This window comes from Cydia splendana, chromosome 6 (assembly GCF_910591565.1).
Source record: "Cydia splendana chromosome 6, ilCydSple1.2, whole genome shotgun sequence".
Lineage (NCBI taxonomy): Eukaryota > Metazoa > Arthropoda > Insecta > Lepidoptera > Tortricidae > Cydia > Cydia splendana.
Genome location: NC_085965.1, coordinates 7,388,837 through 7,415,472, shown reverse-complemented (window position 1 = coordinate 7,415,472; position 26,636 = coordinate 7,388,837). Strand labels below are relative to the sequence as shown.

The following is a 26,636-nucleotide window of genomic DNA, read 5'->3' as shown; positions in this document are numbered from 1 at the left end:
CTTTCCTAAGTTTTACTTTCACGATTTTTTAAATATTTTTTGGACCCATGGTTAAAATGCTAGGGGAACTAAAGTGGAAAACACAACTTTTTTCTTTCAGATCGATTATTTCCGAAAATATTAAGTTGGTCAAAAATGGTTCTTGAAGACCAGTATTCGTTTTAAAAGACCTATCCAAGACACCCCACACTATAGGGTTAAAGCGAAAAAAAAAATACATCCCCACTTAATGTAGGGGAGTCACCCTAAAAAAATATTTTTTCTAGTTAATATTTTACGACTTTGTCAGTGTCAATCGATTTGAAAGAAAATAAGTTGTGTTTTCCCCTTCAGTTCCCCTATCTTTTGAACCATGGGTCCAAAAAATATGAAAAAAATCATAAAAACAATACTTAGTAAAGACTTTCAAGGAAAAATATAGCGAACCTAATCGGTATAGCTGTTTTTGAGTTTTTGCGAATAGTCCATTTTGACAGACGGGTAACTACGGAACCCTACACTGAGCATGGCCCGACATGCTCTTGGCCGGTTTTTTTTTTATATTTTGTCAGCAGGTCACTTAGCTTGCTTACTCCAAACTAAATTTTTTATTTATGATGAACAATTACGAAAAAAACGACGTTTTCTTAAATCGTTTATTTTTAGGGTTCCGTACCCAAAGGGTAAAACGGGACCCTATTACTAAGACTTCGCTGTCCGTCCGTCCGTCCGTCCGTCCGTCCGTCCGTCCGTCTGTCACCAGGCTGTATCTCACGAACCGTGATAGCTAGACAGTTGAAATTTTCACAGATGATGTATTTCTGTTGCCGCTATAACAACAAATACTAAAAACAGAATAAAATAAAGATTTAAATGGGGCTCCCATACAACAAACGTGATTTTTGACCAAAGTTAAGCAACGTCGGGAGTGGTCAGTATTTGGATGGGTGACCGTTTTTTTTTTGCTTTTTTTTGTTTTTTTTTGCATTATGGTACGGAACCCTTCGTGCGCGAGTCCGACTCGCACTTGCCCGGTTTTTTATCTCTAATTTAACTTTAACAGCCTGAAGCTCCTAAAGTATTGATCGTAGAGTAAAAATAAACATAACCAAATTTGTAGGAAATTGTATGATAAAACTTTTGTCCGAAGTAATTATAATGCTATTTGTACATATATTCGAGATATGAGCAAAAATATGAAATAGGTACCTTTAACCCTCCCTGCACCCTCAGCACACCCCCTACCTTCGAGGACTTTTAGTATGTTTATCTGGACACCACAAGGTATACCTGTACCAATTTTCAAAACTACACGAATTATTTCCGCAGATTTTTCTAATTTGCTTGGGTTATTGACAATCTTAATTTTTTAACTTTCTCATTGATCCCCAAAAGTAGCCCCCATGCTTAAAATTCATTTGTTTACGTTACATGACTTACATGTCCGTCTTTGGGTCACTAATTTACATATGTGTACCAAATTTCAACTTAATTAGTCCAGTAGTTTCCGTGAAAATAGGCTGTGACAGACGGACGGACAGACAGACAAACAGACGCACGAGTGATCCTATAAGGGTTCCGTTTTTTCCTTTTGAGGAAAAATCATATAAGGTTAGTAAATTTTTTGTGAAATATATTATTTTCTGAATTTCTTCTAACAAAATCGATTTACCTACCCATACAATACAATAATATAGAAATGTGACTTGAGCAGCAAAAACGTGACTTTTAGGGAAACGAAACGTAACTTATGGCTCCAGAGCCCTGGCAACACTGATCTTGCCATTGCCAAACGTACGCAACTTCATATGCCCCACCCCTTTTGTTTATTTATTTATAACCTACAATAATTTAATAAAGTAGATTTATTGAAAAAGGTGTCCTTAAAATGCAATAATAAATTCTTATTAAGATTACAAACCACTACACGATCGGCCCTACTGCGTACAAGGTAGGTAGGTGAATATTTGAATGAAACACCTACGTTGTATTAAGTTCCTTTTTTTACATATATTCTTCTAATTTACTCATAAATACATTATTCTACGATAAGATAACTTATCATTTTCATTAGATATGATATTAAACTTATCTATGATTTACTATTTATCAAGTATTGTCGCGTAACGGCATCGATAATAACAAAAGTCTATTGTAGATTACATTCTATCTCCTTTTTAGTGTAGCGTGTTGAGTTAAATGCTGTGATCAATCCATATATACTAGGTAAACAAGTAAAAAACTGACTGGCACTGAGTTGCAATTTATGTATTAAGTAGAAAGAAGTGAATTTTTTAAAAAGAAAAGTCTGCAGCGATTTTGATAACCCACGCAGTGCAACTCTTATTTTTAACGTCAAACTTCTATGAAATTTAACCAACTTTTGCACTGCGTGGGCTATCAAGTCGCTGCAGACCTGTCTTGGTCTAACTCTGTACATCTTCAGGTGGTTCATTAAAGACATAAAAATTGACAAAATACTTGTATTGTCATACTAGAACACTTAACATGTGTATGAAATTAAAAAGGCACATTATTGATTTCCAAAATAATTTGACAGTCAATATGGAAGATGAGATAGAGGAGATGGAGTCTCGGCCTCCGAGCGCTCGCCGGAACTTCTCTCTCCGCAACAATGCAGCCAGACAAGTGGCTATCAACTTTATGCCGTCCAGGCAGCTGCCCGGCAGTGAGTATTCATATTTATTACTATTAGATACTAGATAAAGTTTGATTTTGTATGAATCATTAATATATATCTTTAAAAAAATGCTATTATATTACATATAACTGTCATTTTTTTTTAAGTAAATGATTTATTTACTTTATTGTACAGAAGAGAGGTATACAGGTACATCAGATAGAAAATAAATGTAGTACAAGGGCGAACTTATCCCTATGAATGATCTCTTCCAGTTAACCTATAGGTGATGTTTTACTAAGAAAAGAAGATATTTTGTTTTTAAGGCAATCATCCATTCAGCAAAGTGCAAGTACATTAATCTCCAAAATTACATGTACAGTCAACTGTAAAAATATGGGTGTAGCCAACTTATTCAAAAATAAGTTCCCATAGTTCTTAATTCGCTGACATATGAGCTATGGGACATATTTTTGAGATGATTTGTTCACCCATATTTTTACAGTTGACTGTACATGAAGCCTGTGCTCAGTAGTAGGAAATGTTTTGATATATATGCTAGTAAAGTAGGCATTAAAAAAAAACTGGTTACCTGGATAGTTTAATGTAGTTAAACAAAATAATCCACTAATTGTATATAAATTACCTTAACTCTTTTTTTCTAATGACCCAACACATCAGTATCATTAACAGCTCAAATTACATTGATTCACCACTTAAATACTGTTACCTGACCATTTCTAAACCTTGTATTCAAGCAGACAAGGTCTACCAATGTGCAGTTAAAACTGTTTCTGTTAGTAACAGCTTGTACCATCACACTGTGACCTTTCTTGAACCTTATTCCATAGGCATAAGGTCCACAGATGGTTAGTTAAGTGTTGCTGTTAGTATGATCACTGATTATCCTAATTATTACAATTAGTGTGATTCAGACAGTCTGATACTGGCCTTCGAGAAAACAGGACTGGCCAGTTGCACATATAGAGTTCTGTTACATACTATCTTGTTTCAAGATTTTATATTATAGTGCACTGTTTAGTTTTACTTTTAAAGCACATTTAGCACTTTTGAAGACATACAAGTTCTTAGTGTCCCTAATTGTGAATAAATTTATATATGTAAAAAAAAGTCTGTAACTATCTAAACATTTTATTTAACTTTACTAATTGTAAGGAAAAACAGCATAATACCAAGCTTTCCAAAAAGTGTTTGCATCTAAGTTTGTAAATAATATCCTACATTTTCTAAGGCTGTGTAGTGTTTAGTATTCTAATACTATATGTTAAAACATAGTACTTGAGTTTAATACAACTGAGCCGTGGTAAAAATACCGGGACAATGTTACAAAGATGTTGACTTGAGTTAAATACTACTGGCGTTATTCATTAACGTGTTACTGCTTATACTCTGTATCTTTAGGTATTCAAATGGCTCCTTAAGCCAGTTGAAGGTAGATGAAAACATTACATGATCAAATAATGTAGGTTAAAGTCAGGTCGTTCAGTGACTGATCCAGGCGGTTTTGTATTTGGTCGGTTAACCAATAAATGTTGTAACTACCCGAAAATTTACAAATTGTTTGTTTACTTTTATTAAAATACCTAAAGATACAGACTATAGTTATGAATCGTTTGTCTTTATCTGTAATTTTGACTAATGCATTTGTAAGAAAGGGATAAACATAATTTAACTAAATCAGGCCCCTAACGTTTTATGAATAAGGGGGTATATTATATAGCTACCATGTTTGAAGTAATGGATGAGTCTGTGACCTCTGTGACATCTGTGAGTGAGATTGAGCTCCAGGAACTTATAAGAGGTACTTATTCTTTTGTGTCTTTGTTTCGTTAATGTTTACTTTACTGCCTTTTATTCTTGGTCATGATTATGCCTCTTGTAGGGGATTGCTATAAGAATATCCACATTATTAGATAACATAAAACTAGTTTACCTTTTACCTTAACTAGTTAACCCTTTACCAGGCTGACATTTCAAAAATGACAATCGAATGTCAGTGTCACTCATCGAAAATAGAACACATGTTTGAAGTGCCGTGTGTGGGAAATATATATCCCTTAGCCTGGTAAAGGGTTAAATAAAATGCAGCAGCCCAGCAGGAAGACGTCCTATCGGACGCCCCAGGTATCGACGATGCGACATGGTGGAAGCGGATCTTCGCGAACTTCGAGCCAACAATTGGCGAGAGGTCGCACAGGACCGAGAAAAGTGGCGCTGTCTTGTGTCGGAGGCCAAGTCTCATTTTGGGTCGCTGAGCCAACAGAGTAGTAGTAGAGGTTAAATAAAAAAAATTGCGATTAATGAATTTAATGATGTTTCCGTGTCTCTGTATAACTAGTATGTAGTGTTGTGAGCTATGTATATGCATGCCCATGGTCTAATAAAACATGGTCTTCTATTCCCAGAGTGACACGGGCCTACGTCACAATAACATTGCCACTTTATTTCAACATAACATGTTACATGGGTACATTATACCTATGGTTAACAAGTTAAAATATTTCTTTATAATTTTCATTTATATGTATTTTATCTTAAAATTTACAATAACACGTCATTTTTAATTATTCGTTAGCAATATCTTCCGATTCACGAAAGAAATTTCAGACGTTCGGGTAATTCTGTTTACATTACTGGCAACACAGGATAGCGCTGTCACATTTGACAATTCGGATCTAGATAACTTCATGCCCTGACCGTCATCCTTGTCGAACGCGTGTTAATTGTTATTTCCTTCTCGCTCAGTGTCAGCAGTCGCAGTGTTTTCCAAACTTTTCACGTCGTAAGCTTGGTAATTAATGTGTAACTGTGAATTAGTTTTTCAAACGTTTGTCTTGTATAGATAAATAAAGTTTAATTTAATACATTAGATTTGTTTTATTTTACTATGTTTCTACATGAAGAACTTAAACTTAATGCCGTTAAAATAATTTTCACCGTTGGTTAAAATTCTCCCACATTTTAAAGTTTGAGAACCTGTAAACAGCATGATGACGTAGGCCCGTGTCAGTTAGGTCATACGCGAATCTCGGAATAGAGTACCAGGCGGAGTATATTATTATACCATGTGCATGCCTAGCTTTGTCCGATTGTCTATCCCATCAGGGGCAAATTTTGTTCTTCTACTTGCATAAATTCATCAAAATCAGTTTAGTACTAGTAGTACATAGTTACTTTTGCATCGAAGATATTAATACCGATTATATTTATATAATTCTTATCTAATAGCAATATGTGCTAGCTAGAGAATATACTGACTTGGTATGACTGTAGGGTTGCCAGATCGAAAGGCGCTATTATCGGGAAAAAATATAAAATTTTCGGGATTTTGGGACTTAAGTCGGGAAAAAAAAACATTCAAATTAAAGTAATTGTATTAAAAAGAACGATATTTTACATTATTGACACTACGTTAGCTACGCGCTCGACGCGGGTCGCTCGCTCGCTCGTCGACAGTTTGGAACATGAAATTATTGTTTTATAACGTGAAGCTGTTTTTCGGGACAATGTTCACTTCGTCGGGAATCGGGAATACATGCTAAAAATCGGGAGAATCCCGCCAAATCCCGACCATCTGGCAACCCTATATGACTGCCTAAACATGTCTTATATTTAAAAGAACGTAAAAGTTTTTTTATAAAAATAATTATTTGTAAACAAATCACTTTACATTGAATTTGTTGATAGGGGAATTAACAGTTTTTCCTGTTAGGCAGCTACCAACCATACTTTTAACTTAGCTGTTGTATAATTAACGTATTGCAGCCATTAAAAACCTTATGCTATGGGCGAAAGGTCTATTTTAGCTTGCATGAAATGCTCTAAATGTGTACCTATTTTCGTAGCTAAGCATTTTATTAATTTTATTCCGTTGTAAGTGAATTCATTTCATTGGTTTAGTCAGTAATTGTATCTTAATAATAATGGCGGTGTTTCAATTGCGTATGTATTATTTTTATTAAAACTGATGTTTTAAGGTTTTAACGCTTTCAATCGCGCCCTTTTCCAATACAATATGAATCCACCTAGCGGGTTCTTGGCAGTGAATGCGTTAATATTGGTACTAGTGTTAAATTGGCGTAGTTATAGAGCGTAATAATTTGTCAATGTGTACATGTGAAATTTTTTTTGATGTAAACATGACCAAAAATGGTTCCTTATGCTTTGGTTTCCTAGGATAGCGGTGCCGTCTCCATACAAATACTACGACATCCATATTTAGCCGTATTATTTAGTATGGAGACGGCCGCTAATTGACGGCACCGCTATCCTAAGAAAACCGAGCTTTATGCAATTTTTTTTCCAGACACGATTCGCTTAAAACGCAATGCATCTCACAATGCACTACTTGAAGAGGCAGTCGACGCGCCCGATTCGGCGGACCGACAGGCCGATATCATCGTGCGTGAGATGGAGCAGCACTCCAGGCTCATGGAGGACAATCCCGAAGCTGAGGAGCTACGGAGGTAATGAATGACGATTCTATAAAGAGTGTGCTAGCTTGAAGTTGTGGATAGACGCTCTGGCAGACCGATATTACCGTGTGCGTGATGGATCAGCACTTGAACATATACACGGTGGCTAAAAAATAATTGCATTCCCTTTGCCAGGGAGGTTTTGGGATTATACTGAGCAACTTTTACTAAAAATTTGGCTGTTTCATACATTTTGGCTGGTCCATTTTCTATGGGAGGGTACATTTTTTTTCGCAATTTCGGGGTTGGTCTCACAGTAAAAGTTGCTCAGTATAATCCCAAAACCTCCCTGGCAACGGGAATGCAGTTATTTTTCAGCCACCGTGTATAGCACAATTACATTTAAAGCACCTTTGACTTTTGTTTCTCAGAGACATCACTAGATCGTGCTGCACTTAAATATACCTGCTTAAAATGCCTGTATAATGCTTTCTAAAACTTCTATTTCAAGTCTCGAAGTACGCAGCAGTTAGACTAGTTAGCTTGGAGTTTTCACTTACACAAAGCTAAAATGCAAGCAATATATAGCGTCATCTCCAACACGGCACGCGGCGTTCTATGGAGATTACTCTTTATTACTCTACTTAGGGTGGTATTCCACCTGTCTTTATTGTAATTTGTTTGTCCAATGTGCATTGCGTCTCTCTCTCTCATGAAGCAAAATGTGAGACACAAATACACATTGCACCAATATATTGGACAGATGGAATATCACCCTTATCTGAGATACTTTAAAATCTTCCAATAGAAAGCAATTTCTCATTTCCAGGGAAGCCCTACGAGACTTGCCGCAAGGCTTGACAATGAAGCGCCACGTCAGAGCCAAGCTGTCAGCCTCTGTCAGCCTCCGATCCAAAAGCAAGCCTATCTCTCTCTGCAAGCGATTCAAGTACAGAATGAGCTTTTTGTGGAAAAGGGTGAGATTGTAATTTTTTCTACAATCAAATATTCTTTCAGACAAAGTTTGATCAGTGATCACAGAGTTCAGAGTGAATGGCCCGTTTTGCCCCTTGGGTCGTACACAGGTGAAAATAAAATCTCTCCTGTTATGGCCACCTCATAAGCTTTATTTTTGGCTGTGATTTACGTCGCTCAAAAGCCGGCCCCGGCGTAGTTTTCGAGGATACGGGAACGAAAGGACAAATGGTGTTATTCATAAACGTTTCTCAAATCTAACAAACTGACGATAATCGTTTGACCCTATTATCCGTCATTTTGATTTGATTTAGAAAGAGACGAAATTTAACAGAGGTTTATAAGAGATTGTTAAGTTATATGAATAAAGGGGAAAATGTCAGCACTAAATCTGTGTCTGCACCAGCTCTTATGTCAGCGAATTAAGAACTATGTGACATATTTTTGAGTATTTAATTACACAAACGGGTCTACCGCGATATCATTTCATTGTTTTTACCTTTAATTCCGACGTTTCAGCTGAGTTGCACCAGCTGTGGTCACGGAAAGACTGACGTCCCAACAAATGTCAACGGAGATATTAATAAAACACCACTAAACTACCCGAAATTAGTTTATAAAAATGTGAGTGTTGCGTGTCGTGCCGTGGACAATAAACATTAAACTTTAACGGGTAGCTGCAATTTCTTTGTCTACCCCGAACATTTTTATAAACTAATTTCGGGTAGTTTAGTGGTGTTTTATTAATATCTCCGTTGACATTTGTTGCGACGTCAGTCTTTCCGTGACCACAGCTGGTGCAACTCAGCTGAAACGTCGGAATTAAAGGTAAAAACAATGAAATTATATCGCGGTAGACCCGTTTGTGTAATTAAATATGTGTACAAAACGCGAGAGTTTAAAGTGTTATATTTTTGAGTAAGTTACATGCACCCATATTTTTACACTTGACTGGTGTACATACAACTTAAAGGGGCACAGGCCACCAGTACGAAGTTTTACTAAACTTCATTTATTTGTTGACAGACACGCGACCGTTTCCGAGATTTCATCTTCTCCATCGAGCTCTGGTACGAGCCAATTCGCTCCATCGAGGGCCACTTCGGCTCGGCAGTCGGGTCCTACTTCTACTTCCTACGATGGCTGTTCATGCTGGACGCTTTGCTGGCCATTATGCTGGTGGCTTTTGTAGTAGTGCCTCAGTTATTGCACGATGAGACAGGGAGTGGGATTAAGGACATGACTTTTCTGGACTTTATCAGTGGAAAGGTTAGTAGTAGCACTTAGGTTTATTTTACTTATCTTCTCTATCGATGGTACGAGCCCATCCGCTCCATCGAGGGCCGAGGGCCACTTCGGCTCGGCCGTCGGCTCCTACTTCTACTTCCTACGATGGCTGTTCATGCTGGATGCTTTGCTGGCTGTTATGCTAGTGGCATTCCTATTAGTGCCACAGGGCGGACATACATCATCATCATCATATTCATAACTCAAAAATCATTTGCGTTTATATGTGTGGGCGGCACGTCTGTACATGCGTCATTGTGTATGTGTGGGTAAGTCGCTTTACTGAGAGGACGCCAGAAGTCCGCCAGATTCATGTCGCGGCCAGTCGCGGGGCGAGCTAATGCGAGTCGGGGTGGGGCGGTGCGTGTCCGTTCTGTATGATAATACTATTACTTATTCTGTGGTAGTGCCTCAGATTTTACATGATGGGACGAGAAGTGGGAATAAAAGATATGAGTTTTCTGGACTTTGTCAGAAGAAAAGCAAGTAAATCTTAAATTCCTTCTACTTTCTAAGAGGACTCTTTAAATAAATATTAAGGACATTAAATTTTTACACAAATTGACTAAGCCCCACGGCGGCCCACGGTAAGCTCAAGAAAGCTTGTGTTGTGGGTACTCAGACAACGATATATATATAATATATAAATACTTAAATACATAGAAAACAACCATGACTCAGGAACAAATATCTGTATCATCATACAAATAAATGCCCTTACCAGGATTCGAACCCGGGACCATCAGCTTCATAGGCAGGGTCACTACCCACTAGGCCAGACCGGTCGTCAAACTCTTTATGATAGATACATTTCTAGCTGTTATGGTAACGTATAAACGTGGCGTTCAAAGAGTTAATGGACACAGCAAAAATGTTATTTGATTCCGTATTATGTTTCCAGGGTGCGTTGGAAGACTCCCTGCTATTCTACGGCCACTATCACACCAGCGACGTGGCAGCGCCGGGCTACAGCATGCCGCTCGCCTACTTCTTCACCATGCTGTGTCTCTATCTCATGTTCTTCGCGCTGCTGTGCTACAGGTACGTTGATCTCTTTATTCAGGGAGGTTTGGAAGACTGCTGTTCTACGGCCACTATCACACCAGCGACGTGGCAGCGCCGGGCTACAGCATGCCGCTCGCCTACTTCTTCACCATGCTGTGTCTCTATCTCATGTTCTTCGCGCTGCTGTGCTACAGGTACGTTGATCTCTTTATTCAGGGAGGTTTGGAAGACTGCTGTTCTACGGCCACTATCACACCAGCGACGTGGCAGCGCCGGGCTACAGCATGCCGCTCGCCTACTTCTTCACCATGCTGTGTCTCTATCTCATGTTCTTGGCGCTGCTGTGCTACAGGTACCATCACGCTCCAAGATTGTTATACCATATAGGGTCCTAGCTAAATTGGTTGTTCAATACTTGCGCTATGGAATGTCCAATTTAGTTAGGACCCTAAATGGCTTAGCATTCCCGTGTGGTGACTGTACGTTGATCTAACTATCTATTTATCTAATACTTTTAAACGAGCAATTCTTGTTATTTATATATATATTCCGGGGATCTCGGACACGGCTATGGGGGTTTTCGGGGGCGATAAATCGATCTAGCTAGGTGTTATCTTTGGAAAAACTTGCATTTTTGAGTTCTATATGTTTTCCGAGCAAAGCTCGGTCTCCCAGATATGTTATCTATAATTTGCGCATTAATAACGTGAAGTGAAATAGCTCATATGAGACGCGACCTCAAGAGGGCCTACCGCCAACACTGAAGTTCGTAAATTGCGGGCATCTTTCTCTGTTACTCTAATTACGCCTTAATTAAAAGAGAAAGAGTCCCGAAATTTGCAAACTTCGGCGTTCGCGGTAGGCGCTCAGATGCGGCCGCATCTTTAACCCTTTTCCAGGCCGCACCAATCGACAAGGTTTTCCTAAAAAATCCAAATATATTCCAATTAATCCAGATTTCATGATTCATTTGAAGGCAAGTCACATTTCCCGAAAGTGCAATCTAATTTGAACCTTAAATCGAAATGCTAAAGTTGAAATTCTTTTGACGCGTATGTGGTCGATATATCGTACTATGCCTGGAAAAGGTTTAAAATCCTAAAGATCTGAAATATTAAAGATATACTCGTATTCTAACGTTACATGTTTCCTTAAAGATGTGTTGTATGGTTATAGAACCGCGTTGTCATACCGACGGAACTTCATAGAGACGGCGCGGATCGGCGGCATGAGCCATGTATTTGCCAGCAAGGTTAGTTTATCTTCTTAATACAAGTTTTTATTACTTTGACAATATATATACCATCGCTCAAGACGGTTGACGAAACAATGACATGGCGGCGGCGAGTCGCGGGAAGCGAGCAACTGTTTGTAGGGAGGGGAAGCGGAACTACGTCACTGCGTGGGGCGGAGCGACTACATAGACGCTAGCGGCATCTATTGGTCACCGGAGGCGTTACTCTCTCAATCAAGATCTCGGAAGTATAAGGAAACAATATTTTATTGGAAGGTAAAATTTTTATATTACTTTGACGATATATATGGGGAATTCGGCTTAATTGTCATCAATTCATCATCTTCCTCGCGTTATTCCGGTATTTTTGCCACGGCTCATGGGAGCCTGGGGTCCGCCTTGCAACTAATCCCTAGAATTGGCGTAGGCACTAGTTTTTACGAAAGCGACTGCAATCTGACCTTCCAACCCAGATGGTAAACTAGACCTTATTAGGATTAGTCCGGTTTCCTCACGATGTTTTCCTTCACCGAAAAGCAACTAGTAAATATCAAATGATATTTCGTAAGTAGTTCCGAAAAACTCATTTTACTCATTGGTACGAGCCGGGGTTTGAACCCGCGACCTCCGGATTGAAAGTCGCACGCTCTTACCGCTAGGCCACCAGCGCTCTCGGTTTATTAGTGAATTTTTATTATTTAAATTACAGGTGTTCTGTAGCTGGGACTTCGGAATCACCACGCGTACGGCCAGGGCGCTGCACGCCAACAGCATCTATAACGAATTTAAGGTGAGTAAATATTTCTTGCACCTATTACTGCTTGGTCTCTGTTTGGCCCGAAGTTAACTGGTAGAGAATGCCTCTCTGGCATTAAGTTCGGCTTTTGTATTTTTTTATTGTGCAATGAAGTTTAACCCCCTATTCGTACACGCACTACAAACCTCAATTAGCTAATAATCGTTTGTCTTTATCTGTCATTTTGACATATGTATTTGTAAGAAAGGGATAAAACATAATTAAATCAGGCCCGTAAAGTTTTATGAATAAGGGGGTAAATAAATAAATAAATGTAGGTACGGACAGGCCCCACGGACGCGAAATCAAGTCGGCAAAGAGAATCAAAACTACATTCTAAATTTAAACATCTGTGTGGACATATTTATCAAAAAGTAATTTTGAGTTAAACCAAGAATCAGCAGAGATTTTGACAGCACACGCAGTGCAGGTGTTATTTTAAACGTCACACTTCTATGAAATTATGACGTATAAATAACACTTGCACTGCGTGTGCTGTCAAGATCTCTGCGGATTTTTCTTGGTATAAATCTTAACTATTTTAATTTCAGGAACTTCTTAACGAACAAAACAAGAAGCGAACCTCAAAGTCCTTCTGCGCACGATTCGGCCAGCGTCTAGCCAATATAGTCGTTACCGCCCTCGTATTAGCGTTCATTGTTGGAGTGGAATACGGATTCTTACTACTTCTACAGAGGGAGAGCAAATTGGCACATTGGGAGATACTGGTGTCTTTGGGAGTGACTGTAGCGGTGACAATTTGCCCACTGTTCTTTGCGTTGGTTGTCAAGTGAGTATGCGAATATATACTTTATACTTTCATGTTAAGATTTATAGTCGTTGGAGTATGGATTCTTACTGCTGCTGCAACGGGAGAGTAAAATTGGCACATTGGGAGATACTGGTGTCTTTGGGAGTGACTGTAGCGGTCAATTACTCACTGTTCTTCGCGTTGGTCGTCAAGTAAGTATGCTAATATAGTCGTTACCGCCCTCGTATTAGCGTTCATAGTCGGGATGGAATACGGATTCTTACTACTTCTACAGAGGGAGAGTAAATTGGCACATTGGGAGATACTGGTGTCTTTGGGAGTGACTGTGGCGGTCACCATTTGCCCACTGTTATTTTCTTTGGTCGTCAAGTGAGTATGCGAATATAGACTTTATACATTTTTATTAAGGTTGTTAGTTAGACTGGAGTGTGGATTCTTATTGCTACTACAAAGGGAGAGCAAATAGGGATGTCTCCTGTATTTAAAATAAATTATTTCACACCATGCACGAAATAAAGCACCAGATAATTATTAGAAAAACATAGATAGCAGTTATTATTAAAACCTATTTCTATTTAATAAATCGGATAGAGATTTAAAAAGAAGGTGAGTTGACCGTGACGTCATTATATTAGTTTTCATATAAATTCCATACTAGCAAATCGTTTTGACAGTTCTAAAAAAGAAACTGATTTGACTAGTAGGAGAATACCCTATTGGCACATTGGGATTGGGAGATACTGACGTCTTTGGGAGTGACTGTGTCGGTCACCATATGTTCACCATTCACCCGCTGTTCTTCGCGCTAGTGAGAAGTGGTACTGGTACCTACACCTACTCATTCACATCACTAAAATAAAAGCTGAACCGTATTTTTTTGACAGGTTAGAATACTACAAGCCCAGAACGGCCGTGTACGTGACGTTAGCACGAACATGTTTCCTGGACATCGGTACTCTGATGTTGCTGCTCTACTACTGGTCTAATTCCGCAGCTGCTGTAAGTACTACCAAAGACATATGTAACTTCGTATAAGACGAATAAAGTCTAAGGAAAAAACGTGCCTCGGAATTCCAGTAAAAGTCATTCTCGAATAGGTGGCGCACACACCTTTAGCCTATCCTCGGCTAGATGGCGTGATGACACCGTTTCATATTTAACAATTTTAACACATAGATATCAGTGAATGAACATGGATCAAAATGATATAAAAATAATAAAATCATTTATCCATATATATACATTTTTTGATAACTTTATACGTTTTCATTTTGAGTTTTAGTCGTGTGTCGATAGATGGCAGTAAATTTACAGTGACTACAAAATTTACAATGACAGGACCCCTCTATACTATCTATTCTTTTTGGTACTACTTAAGAACGTCGCATGAACATAGTTTCGCTAATGGATCATGATTTTACAAAAAGTTTCACAACTTGTGGACAATGGTTAACCTTATTAAATTGTTTTGAATTCGTATTTAAGTTTTAAGATTTACCTCCGAACACGCCCGAGACTACAGGGACAAAGCCGTCCTCGTAACGTCGGAGGTAAATCTTAAAACTTAAATACGCGATTAAGTCCCGTTGTACAATTTAATGTGTAAAAATCGTGAAAGTTTAAATCAATGGTTTGGTTGGTTTTTGACGACCGGTCTGGCCTAGTGGGTAGTGACGCCTATGAAGCCGATGGTCCCGGGTTCGAATCCTGGTCCCTTACCGATTTATTTGTATGATGATACAGATATTTGTTTCTGAGTCATGGTTGTTTTCTATGTATTTAAGTATTTATATATTATATATATCGTTGTCTGAGTACCCACAACACAAGCCTTCTTGAGCTTACCGTGGGGCTTAGTCAATTTGTGTAAAAAATGTCCTATAATATTTAATGGTTCACCTTTTCGAACGCCAAGAACAGTTAAAGTCGTCGTTACTAGTCGTGCCCACAACGCGAGGGACAATAAATGTATGTGTTATGGCGGACGCTGCCAAAGTAACCTTCACACTTTAAGTGAGGTTTACATTAGCTCGCTTACGCCTATGACCTAGGCGTCTCAGTGGCGTTTGTATTTATGATACTTATAAAGCGTTCAAGATGTGCATATATGTAATGATACTAATGATTTAATCACACAAGCTAACAGAAAAGGAGTACGCCTTTATGCGGATAATGGTTCCATCACAAAATTAGGCTTTTATAGGCTTTACTTTGGGTATTTATAACCACTGTTACAGAATGTCAAAGTCCTTTGACTAGTAACAGATTTGTGAACCCAGTAAAAATATCAAGTAAATGTAAATTCATACCACGATTTAATATGACAATAGCATGTCCAGGCCTTTATCTCCTTTTTATAAAAAAAAAACACTAGAATTTTAATTTTTTTTGTTTTGTTTTTCATTATGATTTTATTTTATTTTTCGACCAGTGCTGGGAGACGTCGTTCGGCCAGGAAGCGTATCGGCTGGTGTTGCTCGACGCGATAATATCGCTAGTAGTGTTGCCAGTTATTGAGTTTTTAAGAGCTTTAATTTTTAAGTAAGTTTTTTTTCTTTTATTTCTGTTAAATAATTTTTCTTTTAATTAATGTTTTTTTTTTACTCAACTATCGTTGGAGGGATTGTATTTTTTTTTAAGTTTGACTCGTTTATTCCACCAATAGCACCATACCACAGATACAAATACATAAGTATAAAAGTCGGCAATTTTTTTTAAATGATTTTCGAGAAGGTTCGATCTCTCATAGTAATTTTGAGTGTAGAATCTTTTTCTACTGATAAACTGGTTATCCAGAATATAAAATACTATTCTTGTTCGAATATTGTGTCACCCGATTTGGTTTGAACGTGTTACCAAAGTGTTACCTTCTAATACTAAGTAACTAATTGTTAATAAACACCTTTTATTGTAGATTGAACCCAAAGTCCAGAGCGCCAGAGTTCAACATCGTGTTCAACTCGCTAACCATAATCTACAACCAGGGCGTGCTGTGGTTCGGCATGCTATTCTCGCCTCTATTGGTGGTAGCAGTAGCGTTGAAGTTCCTGTGCCTGTTCTACGTGAAGAGGGAATGCGCTTTGAGAGCGTGCCAGCCGGCTAGAAAGGTACAACGTACAACCCTTCTATTGTAGTTTGAACCTTGTGTACAATGTATTAAAGTTCAATATCTGGACCGCTGACGATACACACATGCGGTTTGGGTCAACAACTGTGTCTATTCTACGTGAAGAGAGAGTGCGCTTTGAGAGCGTGCCAGCCGGCTAAATGGCACGCTACCATTGTAGATTGAACTTTGTGTACGAAGCACTAGAGTTCAACATCGTGTTCACTGATCTATAACCAAAGCGTGCTGTGGTCGTTTTGAGTACGTGGCAACCCGCTACAAAGGTATGAACCATTCCAACTTGTAAAATGAACCTTGTATGCAGTGAATTAGAGTTCAATATCGTGTTCTATTTTTCAGCTCAAGTTGATCCGACCGACTTGACTATTTATGTACCTAGCTACTATTCAGGTTTTCTGATACGCATAATATCGAAATTTTTATAGGTATTTTATTTTAAATCAATTTTACGCCAGTGTCTTATTCAGACTCCATGAATAAGACATCTATCTATCATTGATACTTCATGCCTTAATGTGTGACTTATTTTGTTAAAGATTAAAATTGTAACCCATAAATAATAAGAATAACCGTTATAGGAGTTTTATCTGGATTACGGCTCTACCCTCGTAAGGCCCAGTTGTAGTATTTCTTCAGTTCGATGAATTTTAAATCATATTCAATTGGAACAGAGTCGCTTTTGCCACAGTACACTAAGAACAGTAGTGAATCTAAGGCCGCTCGGCAAGTTATTTGCCTACTCTTGCGTTGGCGCTTAGGGTTGTCACTTTTATTTTTAGTTAAATATTATTTGCATATTATGAGTAGCACTACGTTTCTATTTATTATAATATAATGAAATGTTCTATCAATTCATAAATGAAGTATAAATAAAACGCTTTTTAAATATTAACATTAGGAAATGGCAGTTATTAAAAAAATTATAAATTCGATACAGAAAAAAATCCTCCGGTTTCTGCATGTTCGGAACGCTTTATTGTTAGCGGTTAAAGTAAAGTAAATTCTCATCCTTACGTATAAATTTAGTAAAAAGGTTTTAGGGAAGCATGGGCAAGTAGGTATTATGAAGAATGACAAGTCCGGGTTTGAGGAGTCGTTATTGAGACACTATATTTTTTTTCTACTGTACGACTGTAATTTTTGAATTAAGATTTCTTATACCAAACTGCAAATGGGTATTTTTAATGTACGGGCTCCCAACTCAACTATAATATTCATTTCGATACAGTTTAGTCAACTATAATGAAAATGACCAATTACAGCTCGCCGCGGTCAAGAGGGCGAAACAAAACCATAGCTCAAATTAATTATTAATTTTAGGTTGTATAGTAGAAACAATTGGGTAATAAATCAGAAACGCGCATGTGACACCCTTAATATAGCAACATCCATAGACTACGAAAACCACTTAGTGTTGCTTGTTAGTCTCCATAGGCTACGGTGGCCAAAATCGGGAAAACAACTGTCTAAAAATTGAATTTAGCGCGGAGCAAGTACCAGGGCCTCATGAGTTACGAGAAGGTGTCATTGACCAACCAACGCGGCGGCCGGGGCGCGTACCAGTATTATGAAGGTATCGCGGCTGCTCCCGTATCTTAGCTGTATACAGTGTATACTTTTGGTTTGGTTTGTTTGTATGATTCTACTAGTTTAAAGTATTATTTTTGTTGATTCGTAGAAAAAGTATTGTATACAATAGTGATATAATCAAGCTTTTCAATCTAGTACCTTACTTATACTATTGCCTCTGTTCATAGTCATGATCAAAAAAATTAAGGCGTACCGTCAGAGCAGACAAATGCGAGCGGGCGGGTAGCGTACTCGAATGCGCGCGATCACAGTCGCGGTACGGCCCACACTGCCGCCACCGTATTCCCCCGTATACTATGCTAATGTGTGCGTGGCAGCGCGTGCGTACACGGCGCCCGGCGCGCACGCACACATTCAAGCCGGCAGCGGCACATTTCTATGAAGATTCACTACTGTTCTTATACTGTGCTTTTGCTTTGTTTCGTTCAATTTTCAAACAACTAAACATCAACTCTGTTTCCTACAGATTAGGTTCAAGTTTCAGTGGCAAATTTAGGATTTTTCATTTGTATGGCTGGGGCCTTAGGAGGCTAGATAAAGCTCGTTACGAAGCGAAGCATTTCAAAGAACATTCCGCTAAAACCGCGAGTGACGCGTCTTAATAATATGTTAACGTCTATATAAAGGTTAACTGGAAGAAATCCCTTAAAGGGATAAGTTCGCCTTTGTACTGCCTATCCTGTGTCGTAAATTTGTGTTTCGTATTTTGTACAATAAAGAGTTTATACATACATACATACATTTTTGTGTAGATTTGGCGCGCGGCGCAGACGCAAACGGTGCTGTACATGTTGGTGACGATGTCTCTCTTCTCGACTCTCTTCGGCATCGGGACCTTGTTTTTAGGGTACGTAATATACTATGATGATAATAAGTAGGCAGTTGCAAAGAGAATTGATTGATTGAAATACGTGCCAATTCAGGGCCGGATTAAGCATGTCGGGGCCCCTAGGCAGTGCGAGGCTCGGGGCCCCCTACAGTCAACTCTGCACACAGCATGGAAATAAGTTTGCGTTTTTAATTTCAATCTTCAGGCGTCGGCCGAGCCGATCCAAATCGAACGATGTCTTTTTCGCTCTTATTGCGCAGACATAAAGCTTTATTCTATCGGTTTTTGCCGATTCCGCGTCGCGTTAAGTGTGGGGAGAGCACTTTAGGCTTAAGGCCAATTCCCAGTGGAATACCAAAGATGTGAGCTTCAGCGTCACTTTACTATCTACCTCTAATGGCAAATTTTAAGCAAGGCTAAAGGCTAAGCTCAGCTAGTGCCGCAAAGTTGATTTTCTCAATAGTTAATATTTTGCGAGGCTGAACAGCGATTGTCTGACCATAAGACCAAACGCCGAGCCACATGATTAGAATTAACCTAATAATAAAGAATTTCCATATGTTAAAATTACTTAAATTACTAGAGTTAGACCAAGATAAGCCTGCAACAATTTTGATAGCACTCGCAGTGCAAGTGTTATTTTAAACGTCAAAACTTCTATGAAATTATGACGTATAAATAACACTTGCACTGCGTATGCTATCAAAATCATTGCAGACCTTTCTTGGTCAAGCTAACATGTAGATGATAAAGAAACAAAAATAAAGCGAAATTTTTTGGTAACAATATTGCAAATTGTGAAAGTGTGTTAAAATGCCGGGTATCGATCTTCATCTGGGCCTAAAAGTGCGAAGTGAGGCGCGCTTTCATGCGAAGTCAAAGCCGTGCTTCATCAGGCTTCAGGATAAATAGTTGAGCACAGACACGAACCAATGTCCATTGTATTAAAAAGCGAGACCGCAGGCCGAGCTTGGCGCAGCGAGGCTTTGGCTAAGCTGAAGTAGAGGAGATGTGGAACACGAACCAATGGTAAAGTGAGGCTGAAGGTCGAGCATTCCTATGAAAAACTGGGGACACGTTCGTCTTCTTTCTTTTTCTTTGTTTTAATGAATAGTCCTCGTGATTCTGAGTCGAAACAACCCAAAAGTTGTTGGTTGTTCGAAAAAAAGTGAACCATTTTTCCTGAAAACCCCTATTATTACAACTTTACAACAGGTACGCAGAATACGCTCCGTAAACTGTAACGTATTGCTTCAATTTTAAGAATGGATCGAAAAAAAACAATAACAAAGCATACTCATTATTATAAGAATAAAATATTTACTCATGATTTTTGACCCTATGGAAAAAAAAAATATTTGGTGCGCGCTGAGCCGCCGGGGCCCCCTAGCCGAGGCGGGGCCCCTAGGCAGTTGCCTACTTTGACTTAGGGTTAATGCGGCCCTGCGTGCCATATGCTTAGAGCATTTAATAACTGGGGTGGCCATTGAGAGCTTACCCCTCTGCCGAAAAACTTGCACAATTGTGCAAACTTTTGTATGGACTGACATGGCTATTTGTACGTTACGTACAAATCATGTAGAAATAGCAATATATTTGACGTCCCCTCCCCCGCAAAAATCGGCAGACTGTTTCGTAAAGAAAAGGACAGCGATGACATCTCCAGTTACTAAATGCTCTAAGGCCATATGTTTTGCGGTAACTGAATTGTCAAACGTCAACTTTTGACTATCAGAGTTACCGCAAAATGTATGCAGGTGTACAGCGCCATCTCGTTTACCTGTCATTAGCACGATTTTACGCATCTTACCGAATCATGTCTCTTTGGTAATTGCAACGAGTTGTCTCAATGTATCAAGTCCTTGTCAAAACCATTTTAAAATTACAAACTACCATTTCAATTTCAACTATTTGTTACAGCACCAGCTCTCACTCCTGCGGGCCGTTCCAAACCTATGAAACAGTGTTCTCCGTGTTCACGGAGGGCGTTCTGAAACTATCCACGCGCCCTACTTTGCGCAGCATACTGGTTTTCTTGACGCGTCCGGGCGTCATTGGTTTCCTGGTGCTTACGCTGTGGTATGTCGACATAAACTCATAATTACTTAAGTTGAAAAATAATTATTATCTAGATTATATTAGGTACTTAACCCTTTATAATACTTTAAAATAGAGTTCAAAATCAGGTGGGAAATATATTCCCTCTGCCTTGTAAAGGCTTAACTAGTTACCTAGAAGTATTAACATAATACAAGATGTAAATGTAAATCTTTATTTTGTGATAATACTATAAAGTCGAGTATAAAAAAAATAGTTTTAATTCGTTATGTCAGCATTGGGTTGTTTAACAACTCGGTTATGTGCACTATTTAATTGACTGTCTTCTCCGATCGCTCGTGGTCCACCTACCACGCCTAAATATTATAATTACCCGCTTTATTGAGTGACGGAAATGGATTGCCAGACTTTTTCTGTCCTTTCCTCACGATCACACAATGCGTCTGTACTTGATCTGTACTCTGTATGTATATAGAGCTTGTTGTAATTTATTTCTTCGCTTCGTCCCACATTACAATTGCGCGTGTGGTTATCTTTTTTGTCTTTATGTAGCTATCTTATGTTATTTAATTTAATTCCCTTAGTGTACAGTATAAACTTTCAATTGTGTAAACTTGGCATGATCTCCATGGTCAACTGAGGAACTTTCACATTGACAAAATAAACTTCACCTCTTTAGTTATGTTGTATCAAAGTTGTATTTGAATTTATCACTTTTGCTGTATATATGTTGTCACCGGATATATGTAGTTATAAAAGTTATTTTCATATGAATGAAAGGTAAAATATATATATATATATTTATCGCGTTGTACGGCATGGCCATTTTTGTTATTGTCTTGTCAATGTCAAATGTCATTTTCAGCTACTGCCATAGACAGTAGTCAAGATGGCGCCGGTCGCTGCTGCAAAGGCTGCGTTCAGCTTATGATAGGGCCGTGTCGTACGGCTGCGTTCGTGGCCCACAAATGGTCTCGCCGGAAGATCAGCGCTGGCTCTCGGGTCAGTATTATGCTGAGGCGAGCCCATTTCATGGTAAACTTTAACGCTTTCCAACTTTATTAATATTTGTAGTTTTTAGTTATACTCTTGTATGTAATCTTAGTTTTAAGTTTATCACGAATAAAATGCTTGATTCTGAAAAATGCTTGATTCTGATTATATATTGTCTCTGCAGCGTTTTGGTGTACTACATACGAGCCAAGGCCAAAGCGCAGCACTCCATGGTGGAAATACTGCGCCATATGCTGGTGCTGCAAGCCAAGGACAAGGACTTCCTGCTTAACGCCATCGCCAAGGTCTCCAAAGGAGGTAAAAATCACTCACTTGGTTATCTAATTATAACTCTGATAAGACCACCGGTGGACGGGCAGCAGCGTCCCTCAAATTCGGTGTACTCGACTGCGATCGCCAACCCGCCTGCCAAGCGTGGCGATTATGGCATTCACCCCCCATCATGATGAGCACAATAGAACCACGGCCCCGAGGTTCCGGCGACCCCCGGTGCTCTGGCTATGGTAGCGGTCAGGGCATTAGCGGGGTCAGGGGTGCTAAGAATCTCCGGCAAAGATCCGGCTACCCGCCCCGACGACGACTGGCCCTGGTAACACACAACATACGCACTATGAGGACTGACGAAAAGATCTGCGAGCTGGAAGAGGAACTGAGCAGGTTACACTGGGACATTGTAGGGTTATGCGAAGTCCGTAGAGAGGGGGAGGACACGACAACCCTGAAGTCTGGTAACTTGCTCTACCACCGGGAGGGCGACCAACAGTCCCAAGGTGGTGTCGGGTTTCTCGTTCACAAGTCCCTCGTAAACAACATAATAACCATCGACAGTGTGTCGAGCAGGGTGGTATACCTAATACTCAGAATATCCAAAAGATATTCGCTGAAGGTCATTCAGGTATACGCACCGACCTCGTCACACTCCGATGATGAAGTAGAAGCTATGTATGAGGACGTAAGTAGGGCCATACATACTTCTAAAACCTACTTTACTGTTGTTATGGGGGACTTCAACGCAAAGTTGGGCAAGAGAAGCGGGGATGAGTTGAAAGTGGGGCAATTTGGGTATGGGCAACGGAACCCTAGGGGTCAGAGGCTGGCCGACTTTCTGGAGAGAGAGGAACTCTTCATGATGAACTCTTTCTTCCAGAAGCCGCCTCACAGGAAATGGACCTGGATGAGTCCTGACGGTTCCACGAGAAACGAGATAGACTTCATCATGACCGACAAGAAACGGATATTCAGTGATGTCTCTGTGATCAACAGGGTAAAGACCGGTAGTGATCACCGAATCGTAAGAGGCACACTGAATATCAATATTAAACTTGAAAGGTCCAGCCTGATGAAGTCTACGCTCCGACCTACTCGAGCCTATGTTCAAAACCCCGAAAGCTTTCAACTCGAGCTCTCTAACCGCTTTACTTGCCTAGAGAACTTGGCTTCAGTGGACGAAATCAACGACGGGCTAGTGGAAACTGTCCACACAGTAGGGTCTAAGTTTTTTAGATCCCGCCGTAAAGATAGACCTCAGAAATTGACCGAGCAAACCTTAAACCTCATGGCTGAACGACGCTCGCTACAGTTGCAGTCTCCCGATGACGCGGAGTCATATAGGCAGCTCAATAGACGTATATCTAAGTCCTTGCGACATGATCTGCGTCTCTTTAATACTAACCGTATTAAAGAGACTATTGAGCGAAACCAAGGCTCCAAAGTGTTCGCAAAGGACAAGTCTATTGGGCAAAGCCAGCTGACAAAGCTGAAACGGGAAGATGGCAGCATAGCGTCGAGCAAAGCGGAGGTTTTAGGTGAGATCGAGAGGTTCTATGGACAGTTATACACTTCGAACGCAAAGCCCGTTAACAGCTTGGTAGGAGATCCAAGAGCCAAGCTGTCCCGACATTATACCGAAGATATCCCGGACATCAGTCTGTACGAGATTAGGATGGCCCTGAAGCAGCTTAAGAACAACAAGGCGCCGGGCAAAGACGGAATCACTTCAGAGCTTCTGAGAGCGGGTGGAACACCGGTACTTAAAGTCCTCCAGAAGCTCTTTAATTCCGTCTTGTCCGAGGGCATAACGCCTGAAACATGGAATAGAGGCGAGGTGGTGCTGTTCTTCAAAAAAGGTGATAACAACCTATTGAAGAACTACAGACCCATCACGCTTCTGAGCCATGTCTATAAGCTGTTTTCAAGGGTCATCACGAACCGTCTCGAACACAGACTTGATGACTTCCAGCCTCCCGAACAAGCCGGTTTCCGAAAAGGCTATAGTACCATAGACCACATCCATACGCTGCGGCAAGTTATACAGAAGACCGAAGAGTATAACTTGCCATTATGCTTAGCGTTTGTGGACTATGAGAAAGCCTTCGATTCGGTGGAAACATGGGCGGTGCTTGAGTCTCTTCAGCGATGCCATATTGACTATCGGTACATCGAAGTGTTGAAGTGTTTGTATAGTAACGCCACCATGTCGGTCCGAGTACAGGAGCAGAGCACGAGGGCGATTCCATTGCGAAGAGGCGTAAGGCAGGGAGACGTTATCTCTCCGAAACTGTTTACTGCCGTAATGGAAGACGCCTTCAAGCTCCTGGAATGGGAAGGACTTGGCATCAACATCAACGGCGAATACATCACTCACCTTCGGTTTGCCGACGATATCGTAGTCATGGCAAAGTCGATGGAGGAACTCAGCATGATGCTCGATGACCTCAACCGAGTTTCACAACGGGTGGGCTTGAAAATGAACATGGACAAGACGAAACTTATGTCAAATGCCAATGTTGTGCCCATCCCAGTCTCTGTTGGGAACTCGGTACTCGAAGTTGTTGACTCGTACATCTACCTAGGACAAGTAGTCCAATTAGGTAGGTCCAACTTCGAGAAAGAGGTCAACCGCCGAATCCAACTCGGTTGGGCAGCGTTCGGGAAACTACGTAATGTCTTTTCGTCCGACATACCTCAGTGCCTCAAGACGAAAGTCTTTAATCAATGTGTGTTACCAGTGATGACTTACGGCTCCGAAACGTGGTCTTTCACTATCGGCCTCATCTCAAAACTTAAAGTCGCTCAACGAGCTATGGAGAGGGCTATGCTCGGAGTTTCTCTACGTGATCGAATCAGAAATGAGGAGATCCGTAGACGAACTAAAGTCACCGACATAGCCCACCGGATTAGCAAGCTGAAGTGGCAATGGGCAGGCCACATTGCACGCAGAGAAGATGGCCGATGGGGTCGAAAAGTGCTCGAGTGGAGACCACGGACTAGCAAGCGCAGCGTAGGACGTCCACCCACAAGATGGACAGACGATCTTGTTAAGGTCGCCGGAAGACGCTGGATGCGGGTCGCTTCCAACCGGCACGTATGGAGGTCCAAGGGGGAGGCCTATGTTCAGCAGTGGACGTCTCATGGCTGAGATGATGATGATGATGATGAACTCTGATAATGTATGATTAATACAAATAAAATGAATATGAATATCAGCCGAAAGTCGTCCACTTCTGGACGAAGGCCCTTAAGATTTCCACAACCTTAACCAAATCATGGGTCCATCCTATTGAGGATCTCTGTATGCGTCCTTAGGTTTTCGTTCGCCACTCAAGAACCTGTCTGTCTCGGCCATTGGTTCCCTTTACTCACTGCCACAAAGTCTTACACTTCTCACTTCTCACCATCAAAGTTTTTCGGTTATGCTGACGACCTCGTACACATGCGGCTCTCATGATTTGAAACTTGAAAGAGTTTGCATTCTGTTAGACACATACAGCTTTTTCACACAGCTTAAGCTGGCTAAGGGTGGTATTCCACCTGCCCAATTTCTTTGTCCAATGTGTATTTTGTCTCACATTTTGCTTAAATGACATAGTGAGACGCAATGATATTGGACCAATATATTGGATAGTTGGAATACCACCCTAAGTGCAGATTGAAGGTTTATTCTTGGTATAATTTAATGCATTTTTCCTTTATTACCTTAATTTCACTATTTGCAGAGTGGATGTACAGCCCAAAACCCGAAGACCCAAGCGACAGTCATACCTGGAAATACCTAAACGAGGTCCGCAAGCCTTCCAACGCGGGCTACCACTTCGACGCTTCCCGGCTCAGCCACTCGATGCTCGGCGCGAACAAGAGCCGACCTAATTCCTATGCGCCGGAGAAATCAAAGTCAAACGACGATGGTGATACGGATAATAGCTCTTTTAGCTGGCAAGGGTCGAGTTCATGCTTGAATAAGGAGAATGAGAAGAAGTGGATTTAGATTACAAGCAAAAGTCGACCTAATTTTTAAGTGCTGGAGAAATTAAAGTCAAACGACGATGGTGATACGGATAATAGCTATTTTAACTGGCAGGGGTCGAGTTCATGCTTGAATTAGGAGAATGAGAATAAGTGGATTTAGACCGCATTATACGCTGTACAGTTTGAATAAATTTATACGAAATAATTAAGTTTCGCTGAAAATAGACGGGGGTCAAATTTGGAGGTCTTTGCCTTTATAAGGCAGAGGGAATATATTTCCCACTTGATTTTAAACTTTGTTTGAAAGTGATAGGGTTCAATTTTGCATAATTTTTAACACCTTTATGCCTTATAAAGAGATAAGGTCCTTCATTACTTGCTTGGTTTGAATCGTACTGAAAGTGACATCGTTAATATTTTTGGAATCGTTATTCTTATGTTCCTTTTAGGGATGTTGCGGATGCAGATTTTTTGACATCCGCGGACGCGGATGCGGATACGGATATTTAAAGTCTCACATCCGCGGATGCGGATGCGGATGCGGATGTCAAGACTTGGTACTTAAAAAACGTCAAATATTACATTTTTAGCAATTTTTATTTAAAAAAAAACGAAACGTTTAGTATTTGAGCAAGAATATAGGTGCGT

The 26,636-nt window shown here is 40.1% G+C and overlaps 1 protein-coding gene across 1 annotated transcript; it reads left to right on the top strand.

Annotated features, from left to right (window-relative positions):
- The first annotated feature begins 1,771 nt into the window (after positions 1 to 1,771).
- On the top strand, positions 1,772 to 26,636 carry LOC134791334 (transmembrane channel-like protein 3). The gene is made up of 16 exons (XM_063762350.1): positions 1,772 to 1,930; positions 2,540 to 2,668; positions 6,948 to 7,107; positions 7,886 to 8,033; positions 9,058 to 9,300; positions 10,220 to 10,359; positions 11,500 to 11,575; positions 12,267 to 12,347; positions 12,905 to 13,143; positions 14,010 to 14,124; positions 15,557 to 15,666; positions 16,040 to 16,232; positions 18,595 to 18,689; positions 20,592 to 20,750; positions 21,907 to 22,040; positions 25,739 to 26,636. The coding sequence occupies exons 2-16, from the start codon at positions 2,545 to 2,547 to the stop codon at positions 26,005 to 26,007; spliced, it is 2,286 nt and encodes a 761-aa protein (XP_063618420.1). The 5' UTR covers positions 1,772 to 1,930; positions 2,540 to 2,544; the 3' UTR covers positions 26,008 to 26,636.

What these genes read in the sequence shown, in the direction of transcription:
- LOC134791334 (XM_063762350.1), top strand. Translation starts at nt 2,545, where the DNA reads ATGGAAGATGAGATAGAGGAGATGGAGTCTCGGCCTCCGAGCGCTCGC. An exon ending in TGAGCTTTTTGTGGAAAAGG is followed by an intron (nt 8,034 to 9,057) that starts GTGAGATTGTAA and finishes ATTTGTTGACAG; the next exon opens with ACACGCGACCGTTTCCGAGA. An exon ending in TTCCTGGTGCTTACGCTGTG is followed by an intron (nt 20,751 to 21,906) that starts GTATGTCGACAT and finishes TTGTCTCTGCAG; the next exon opens with CGTTTTGGTGTACTACATAC.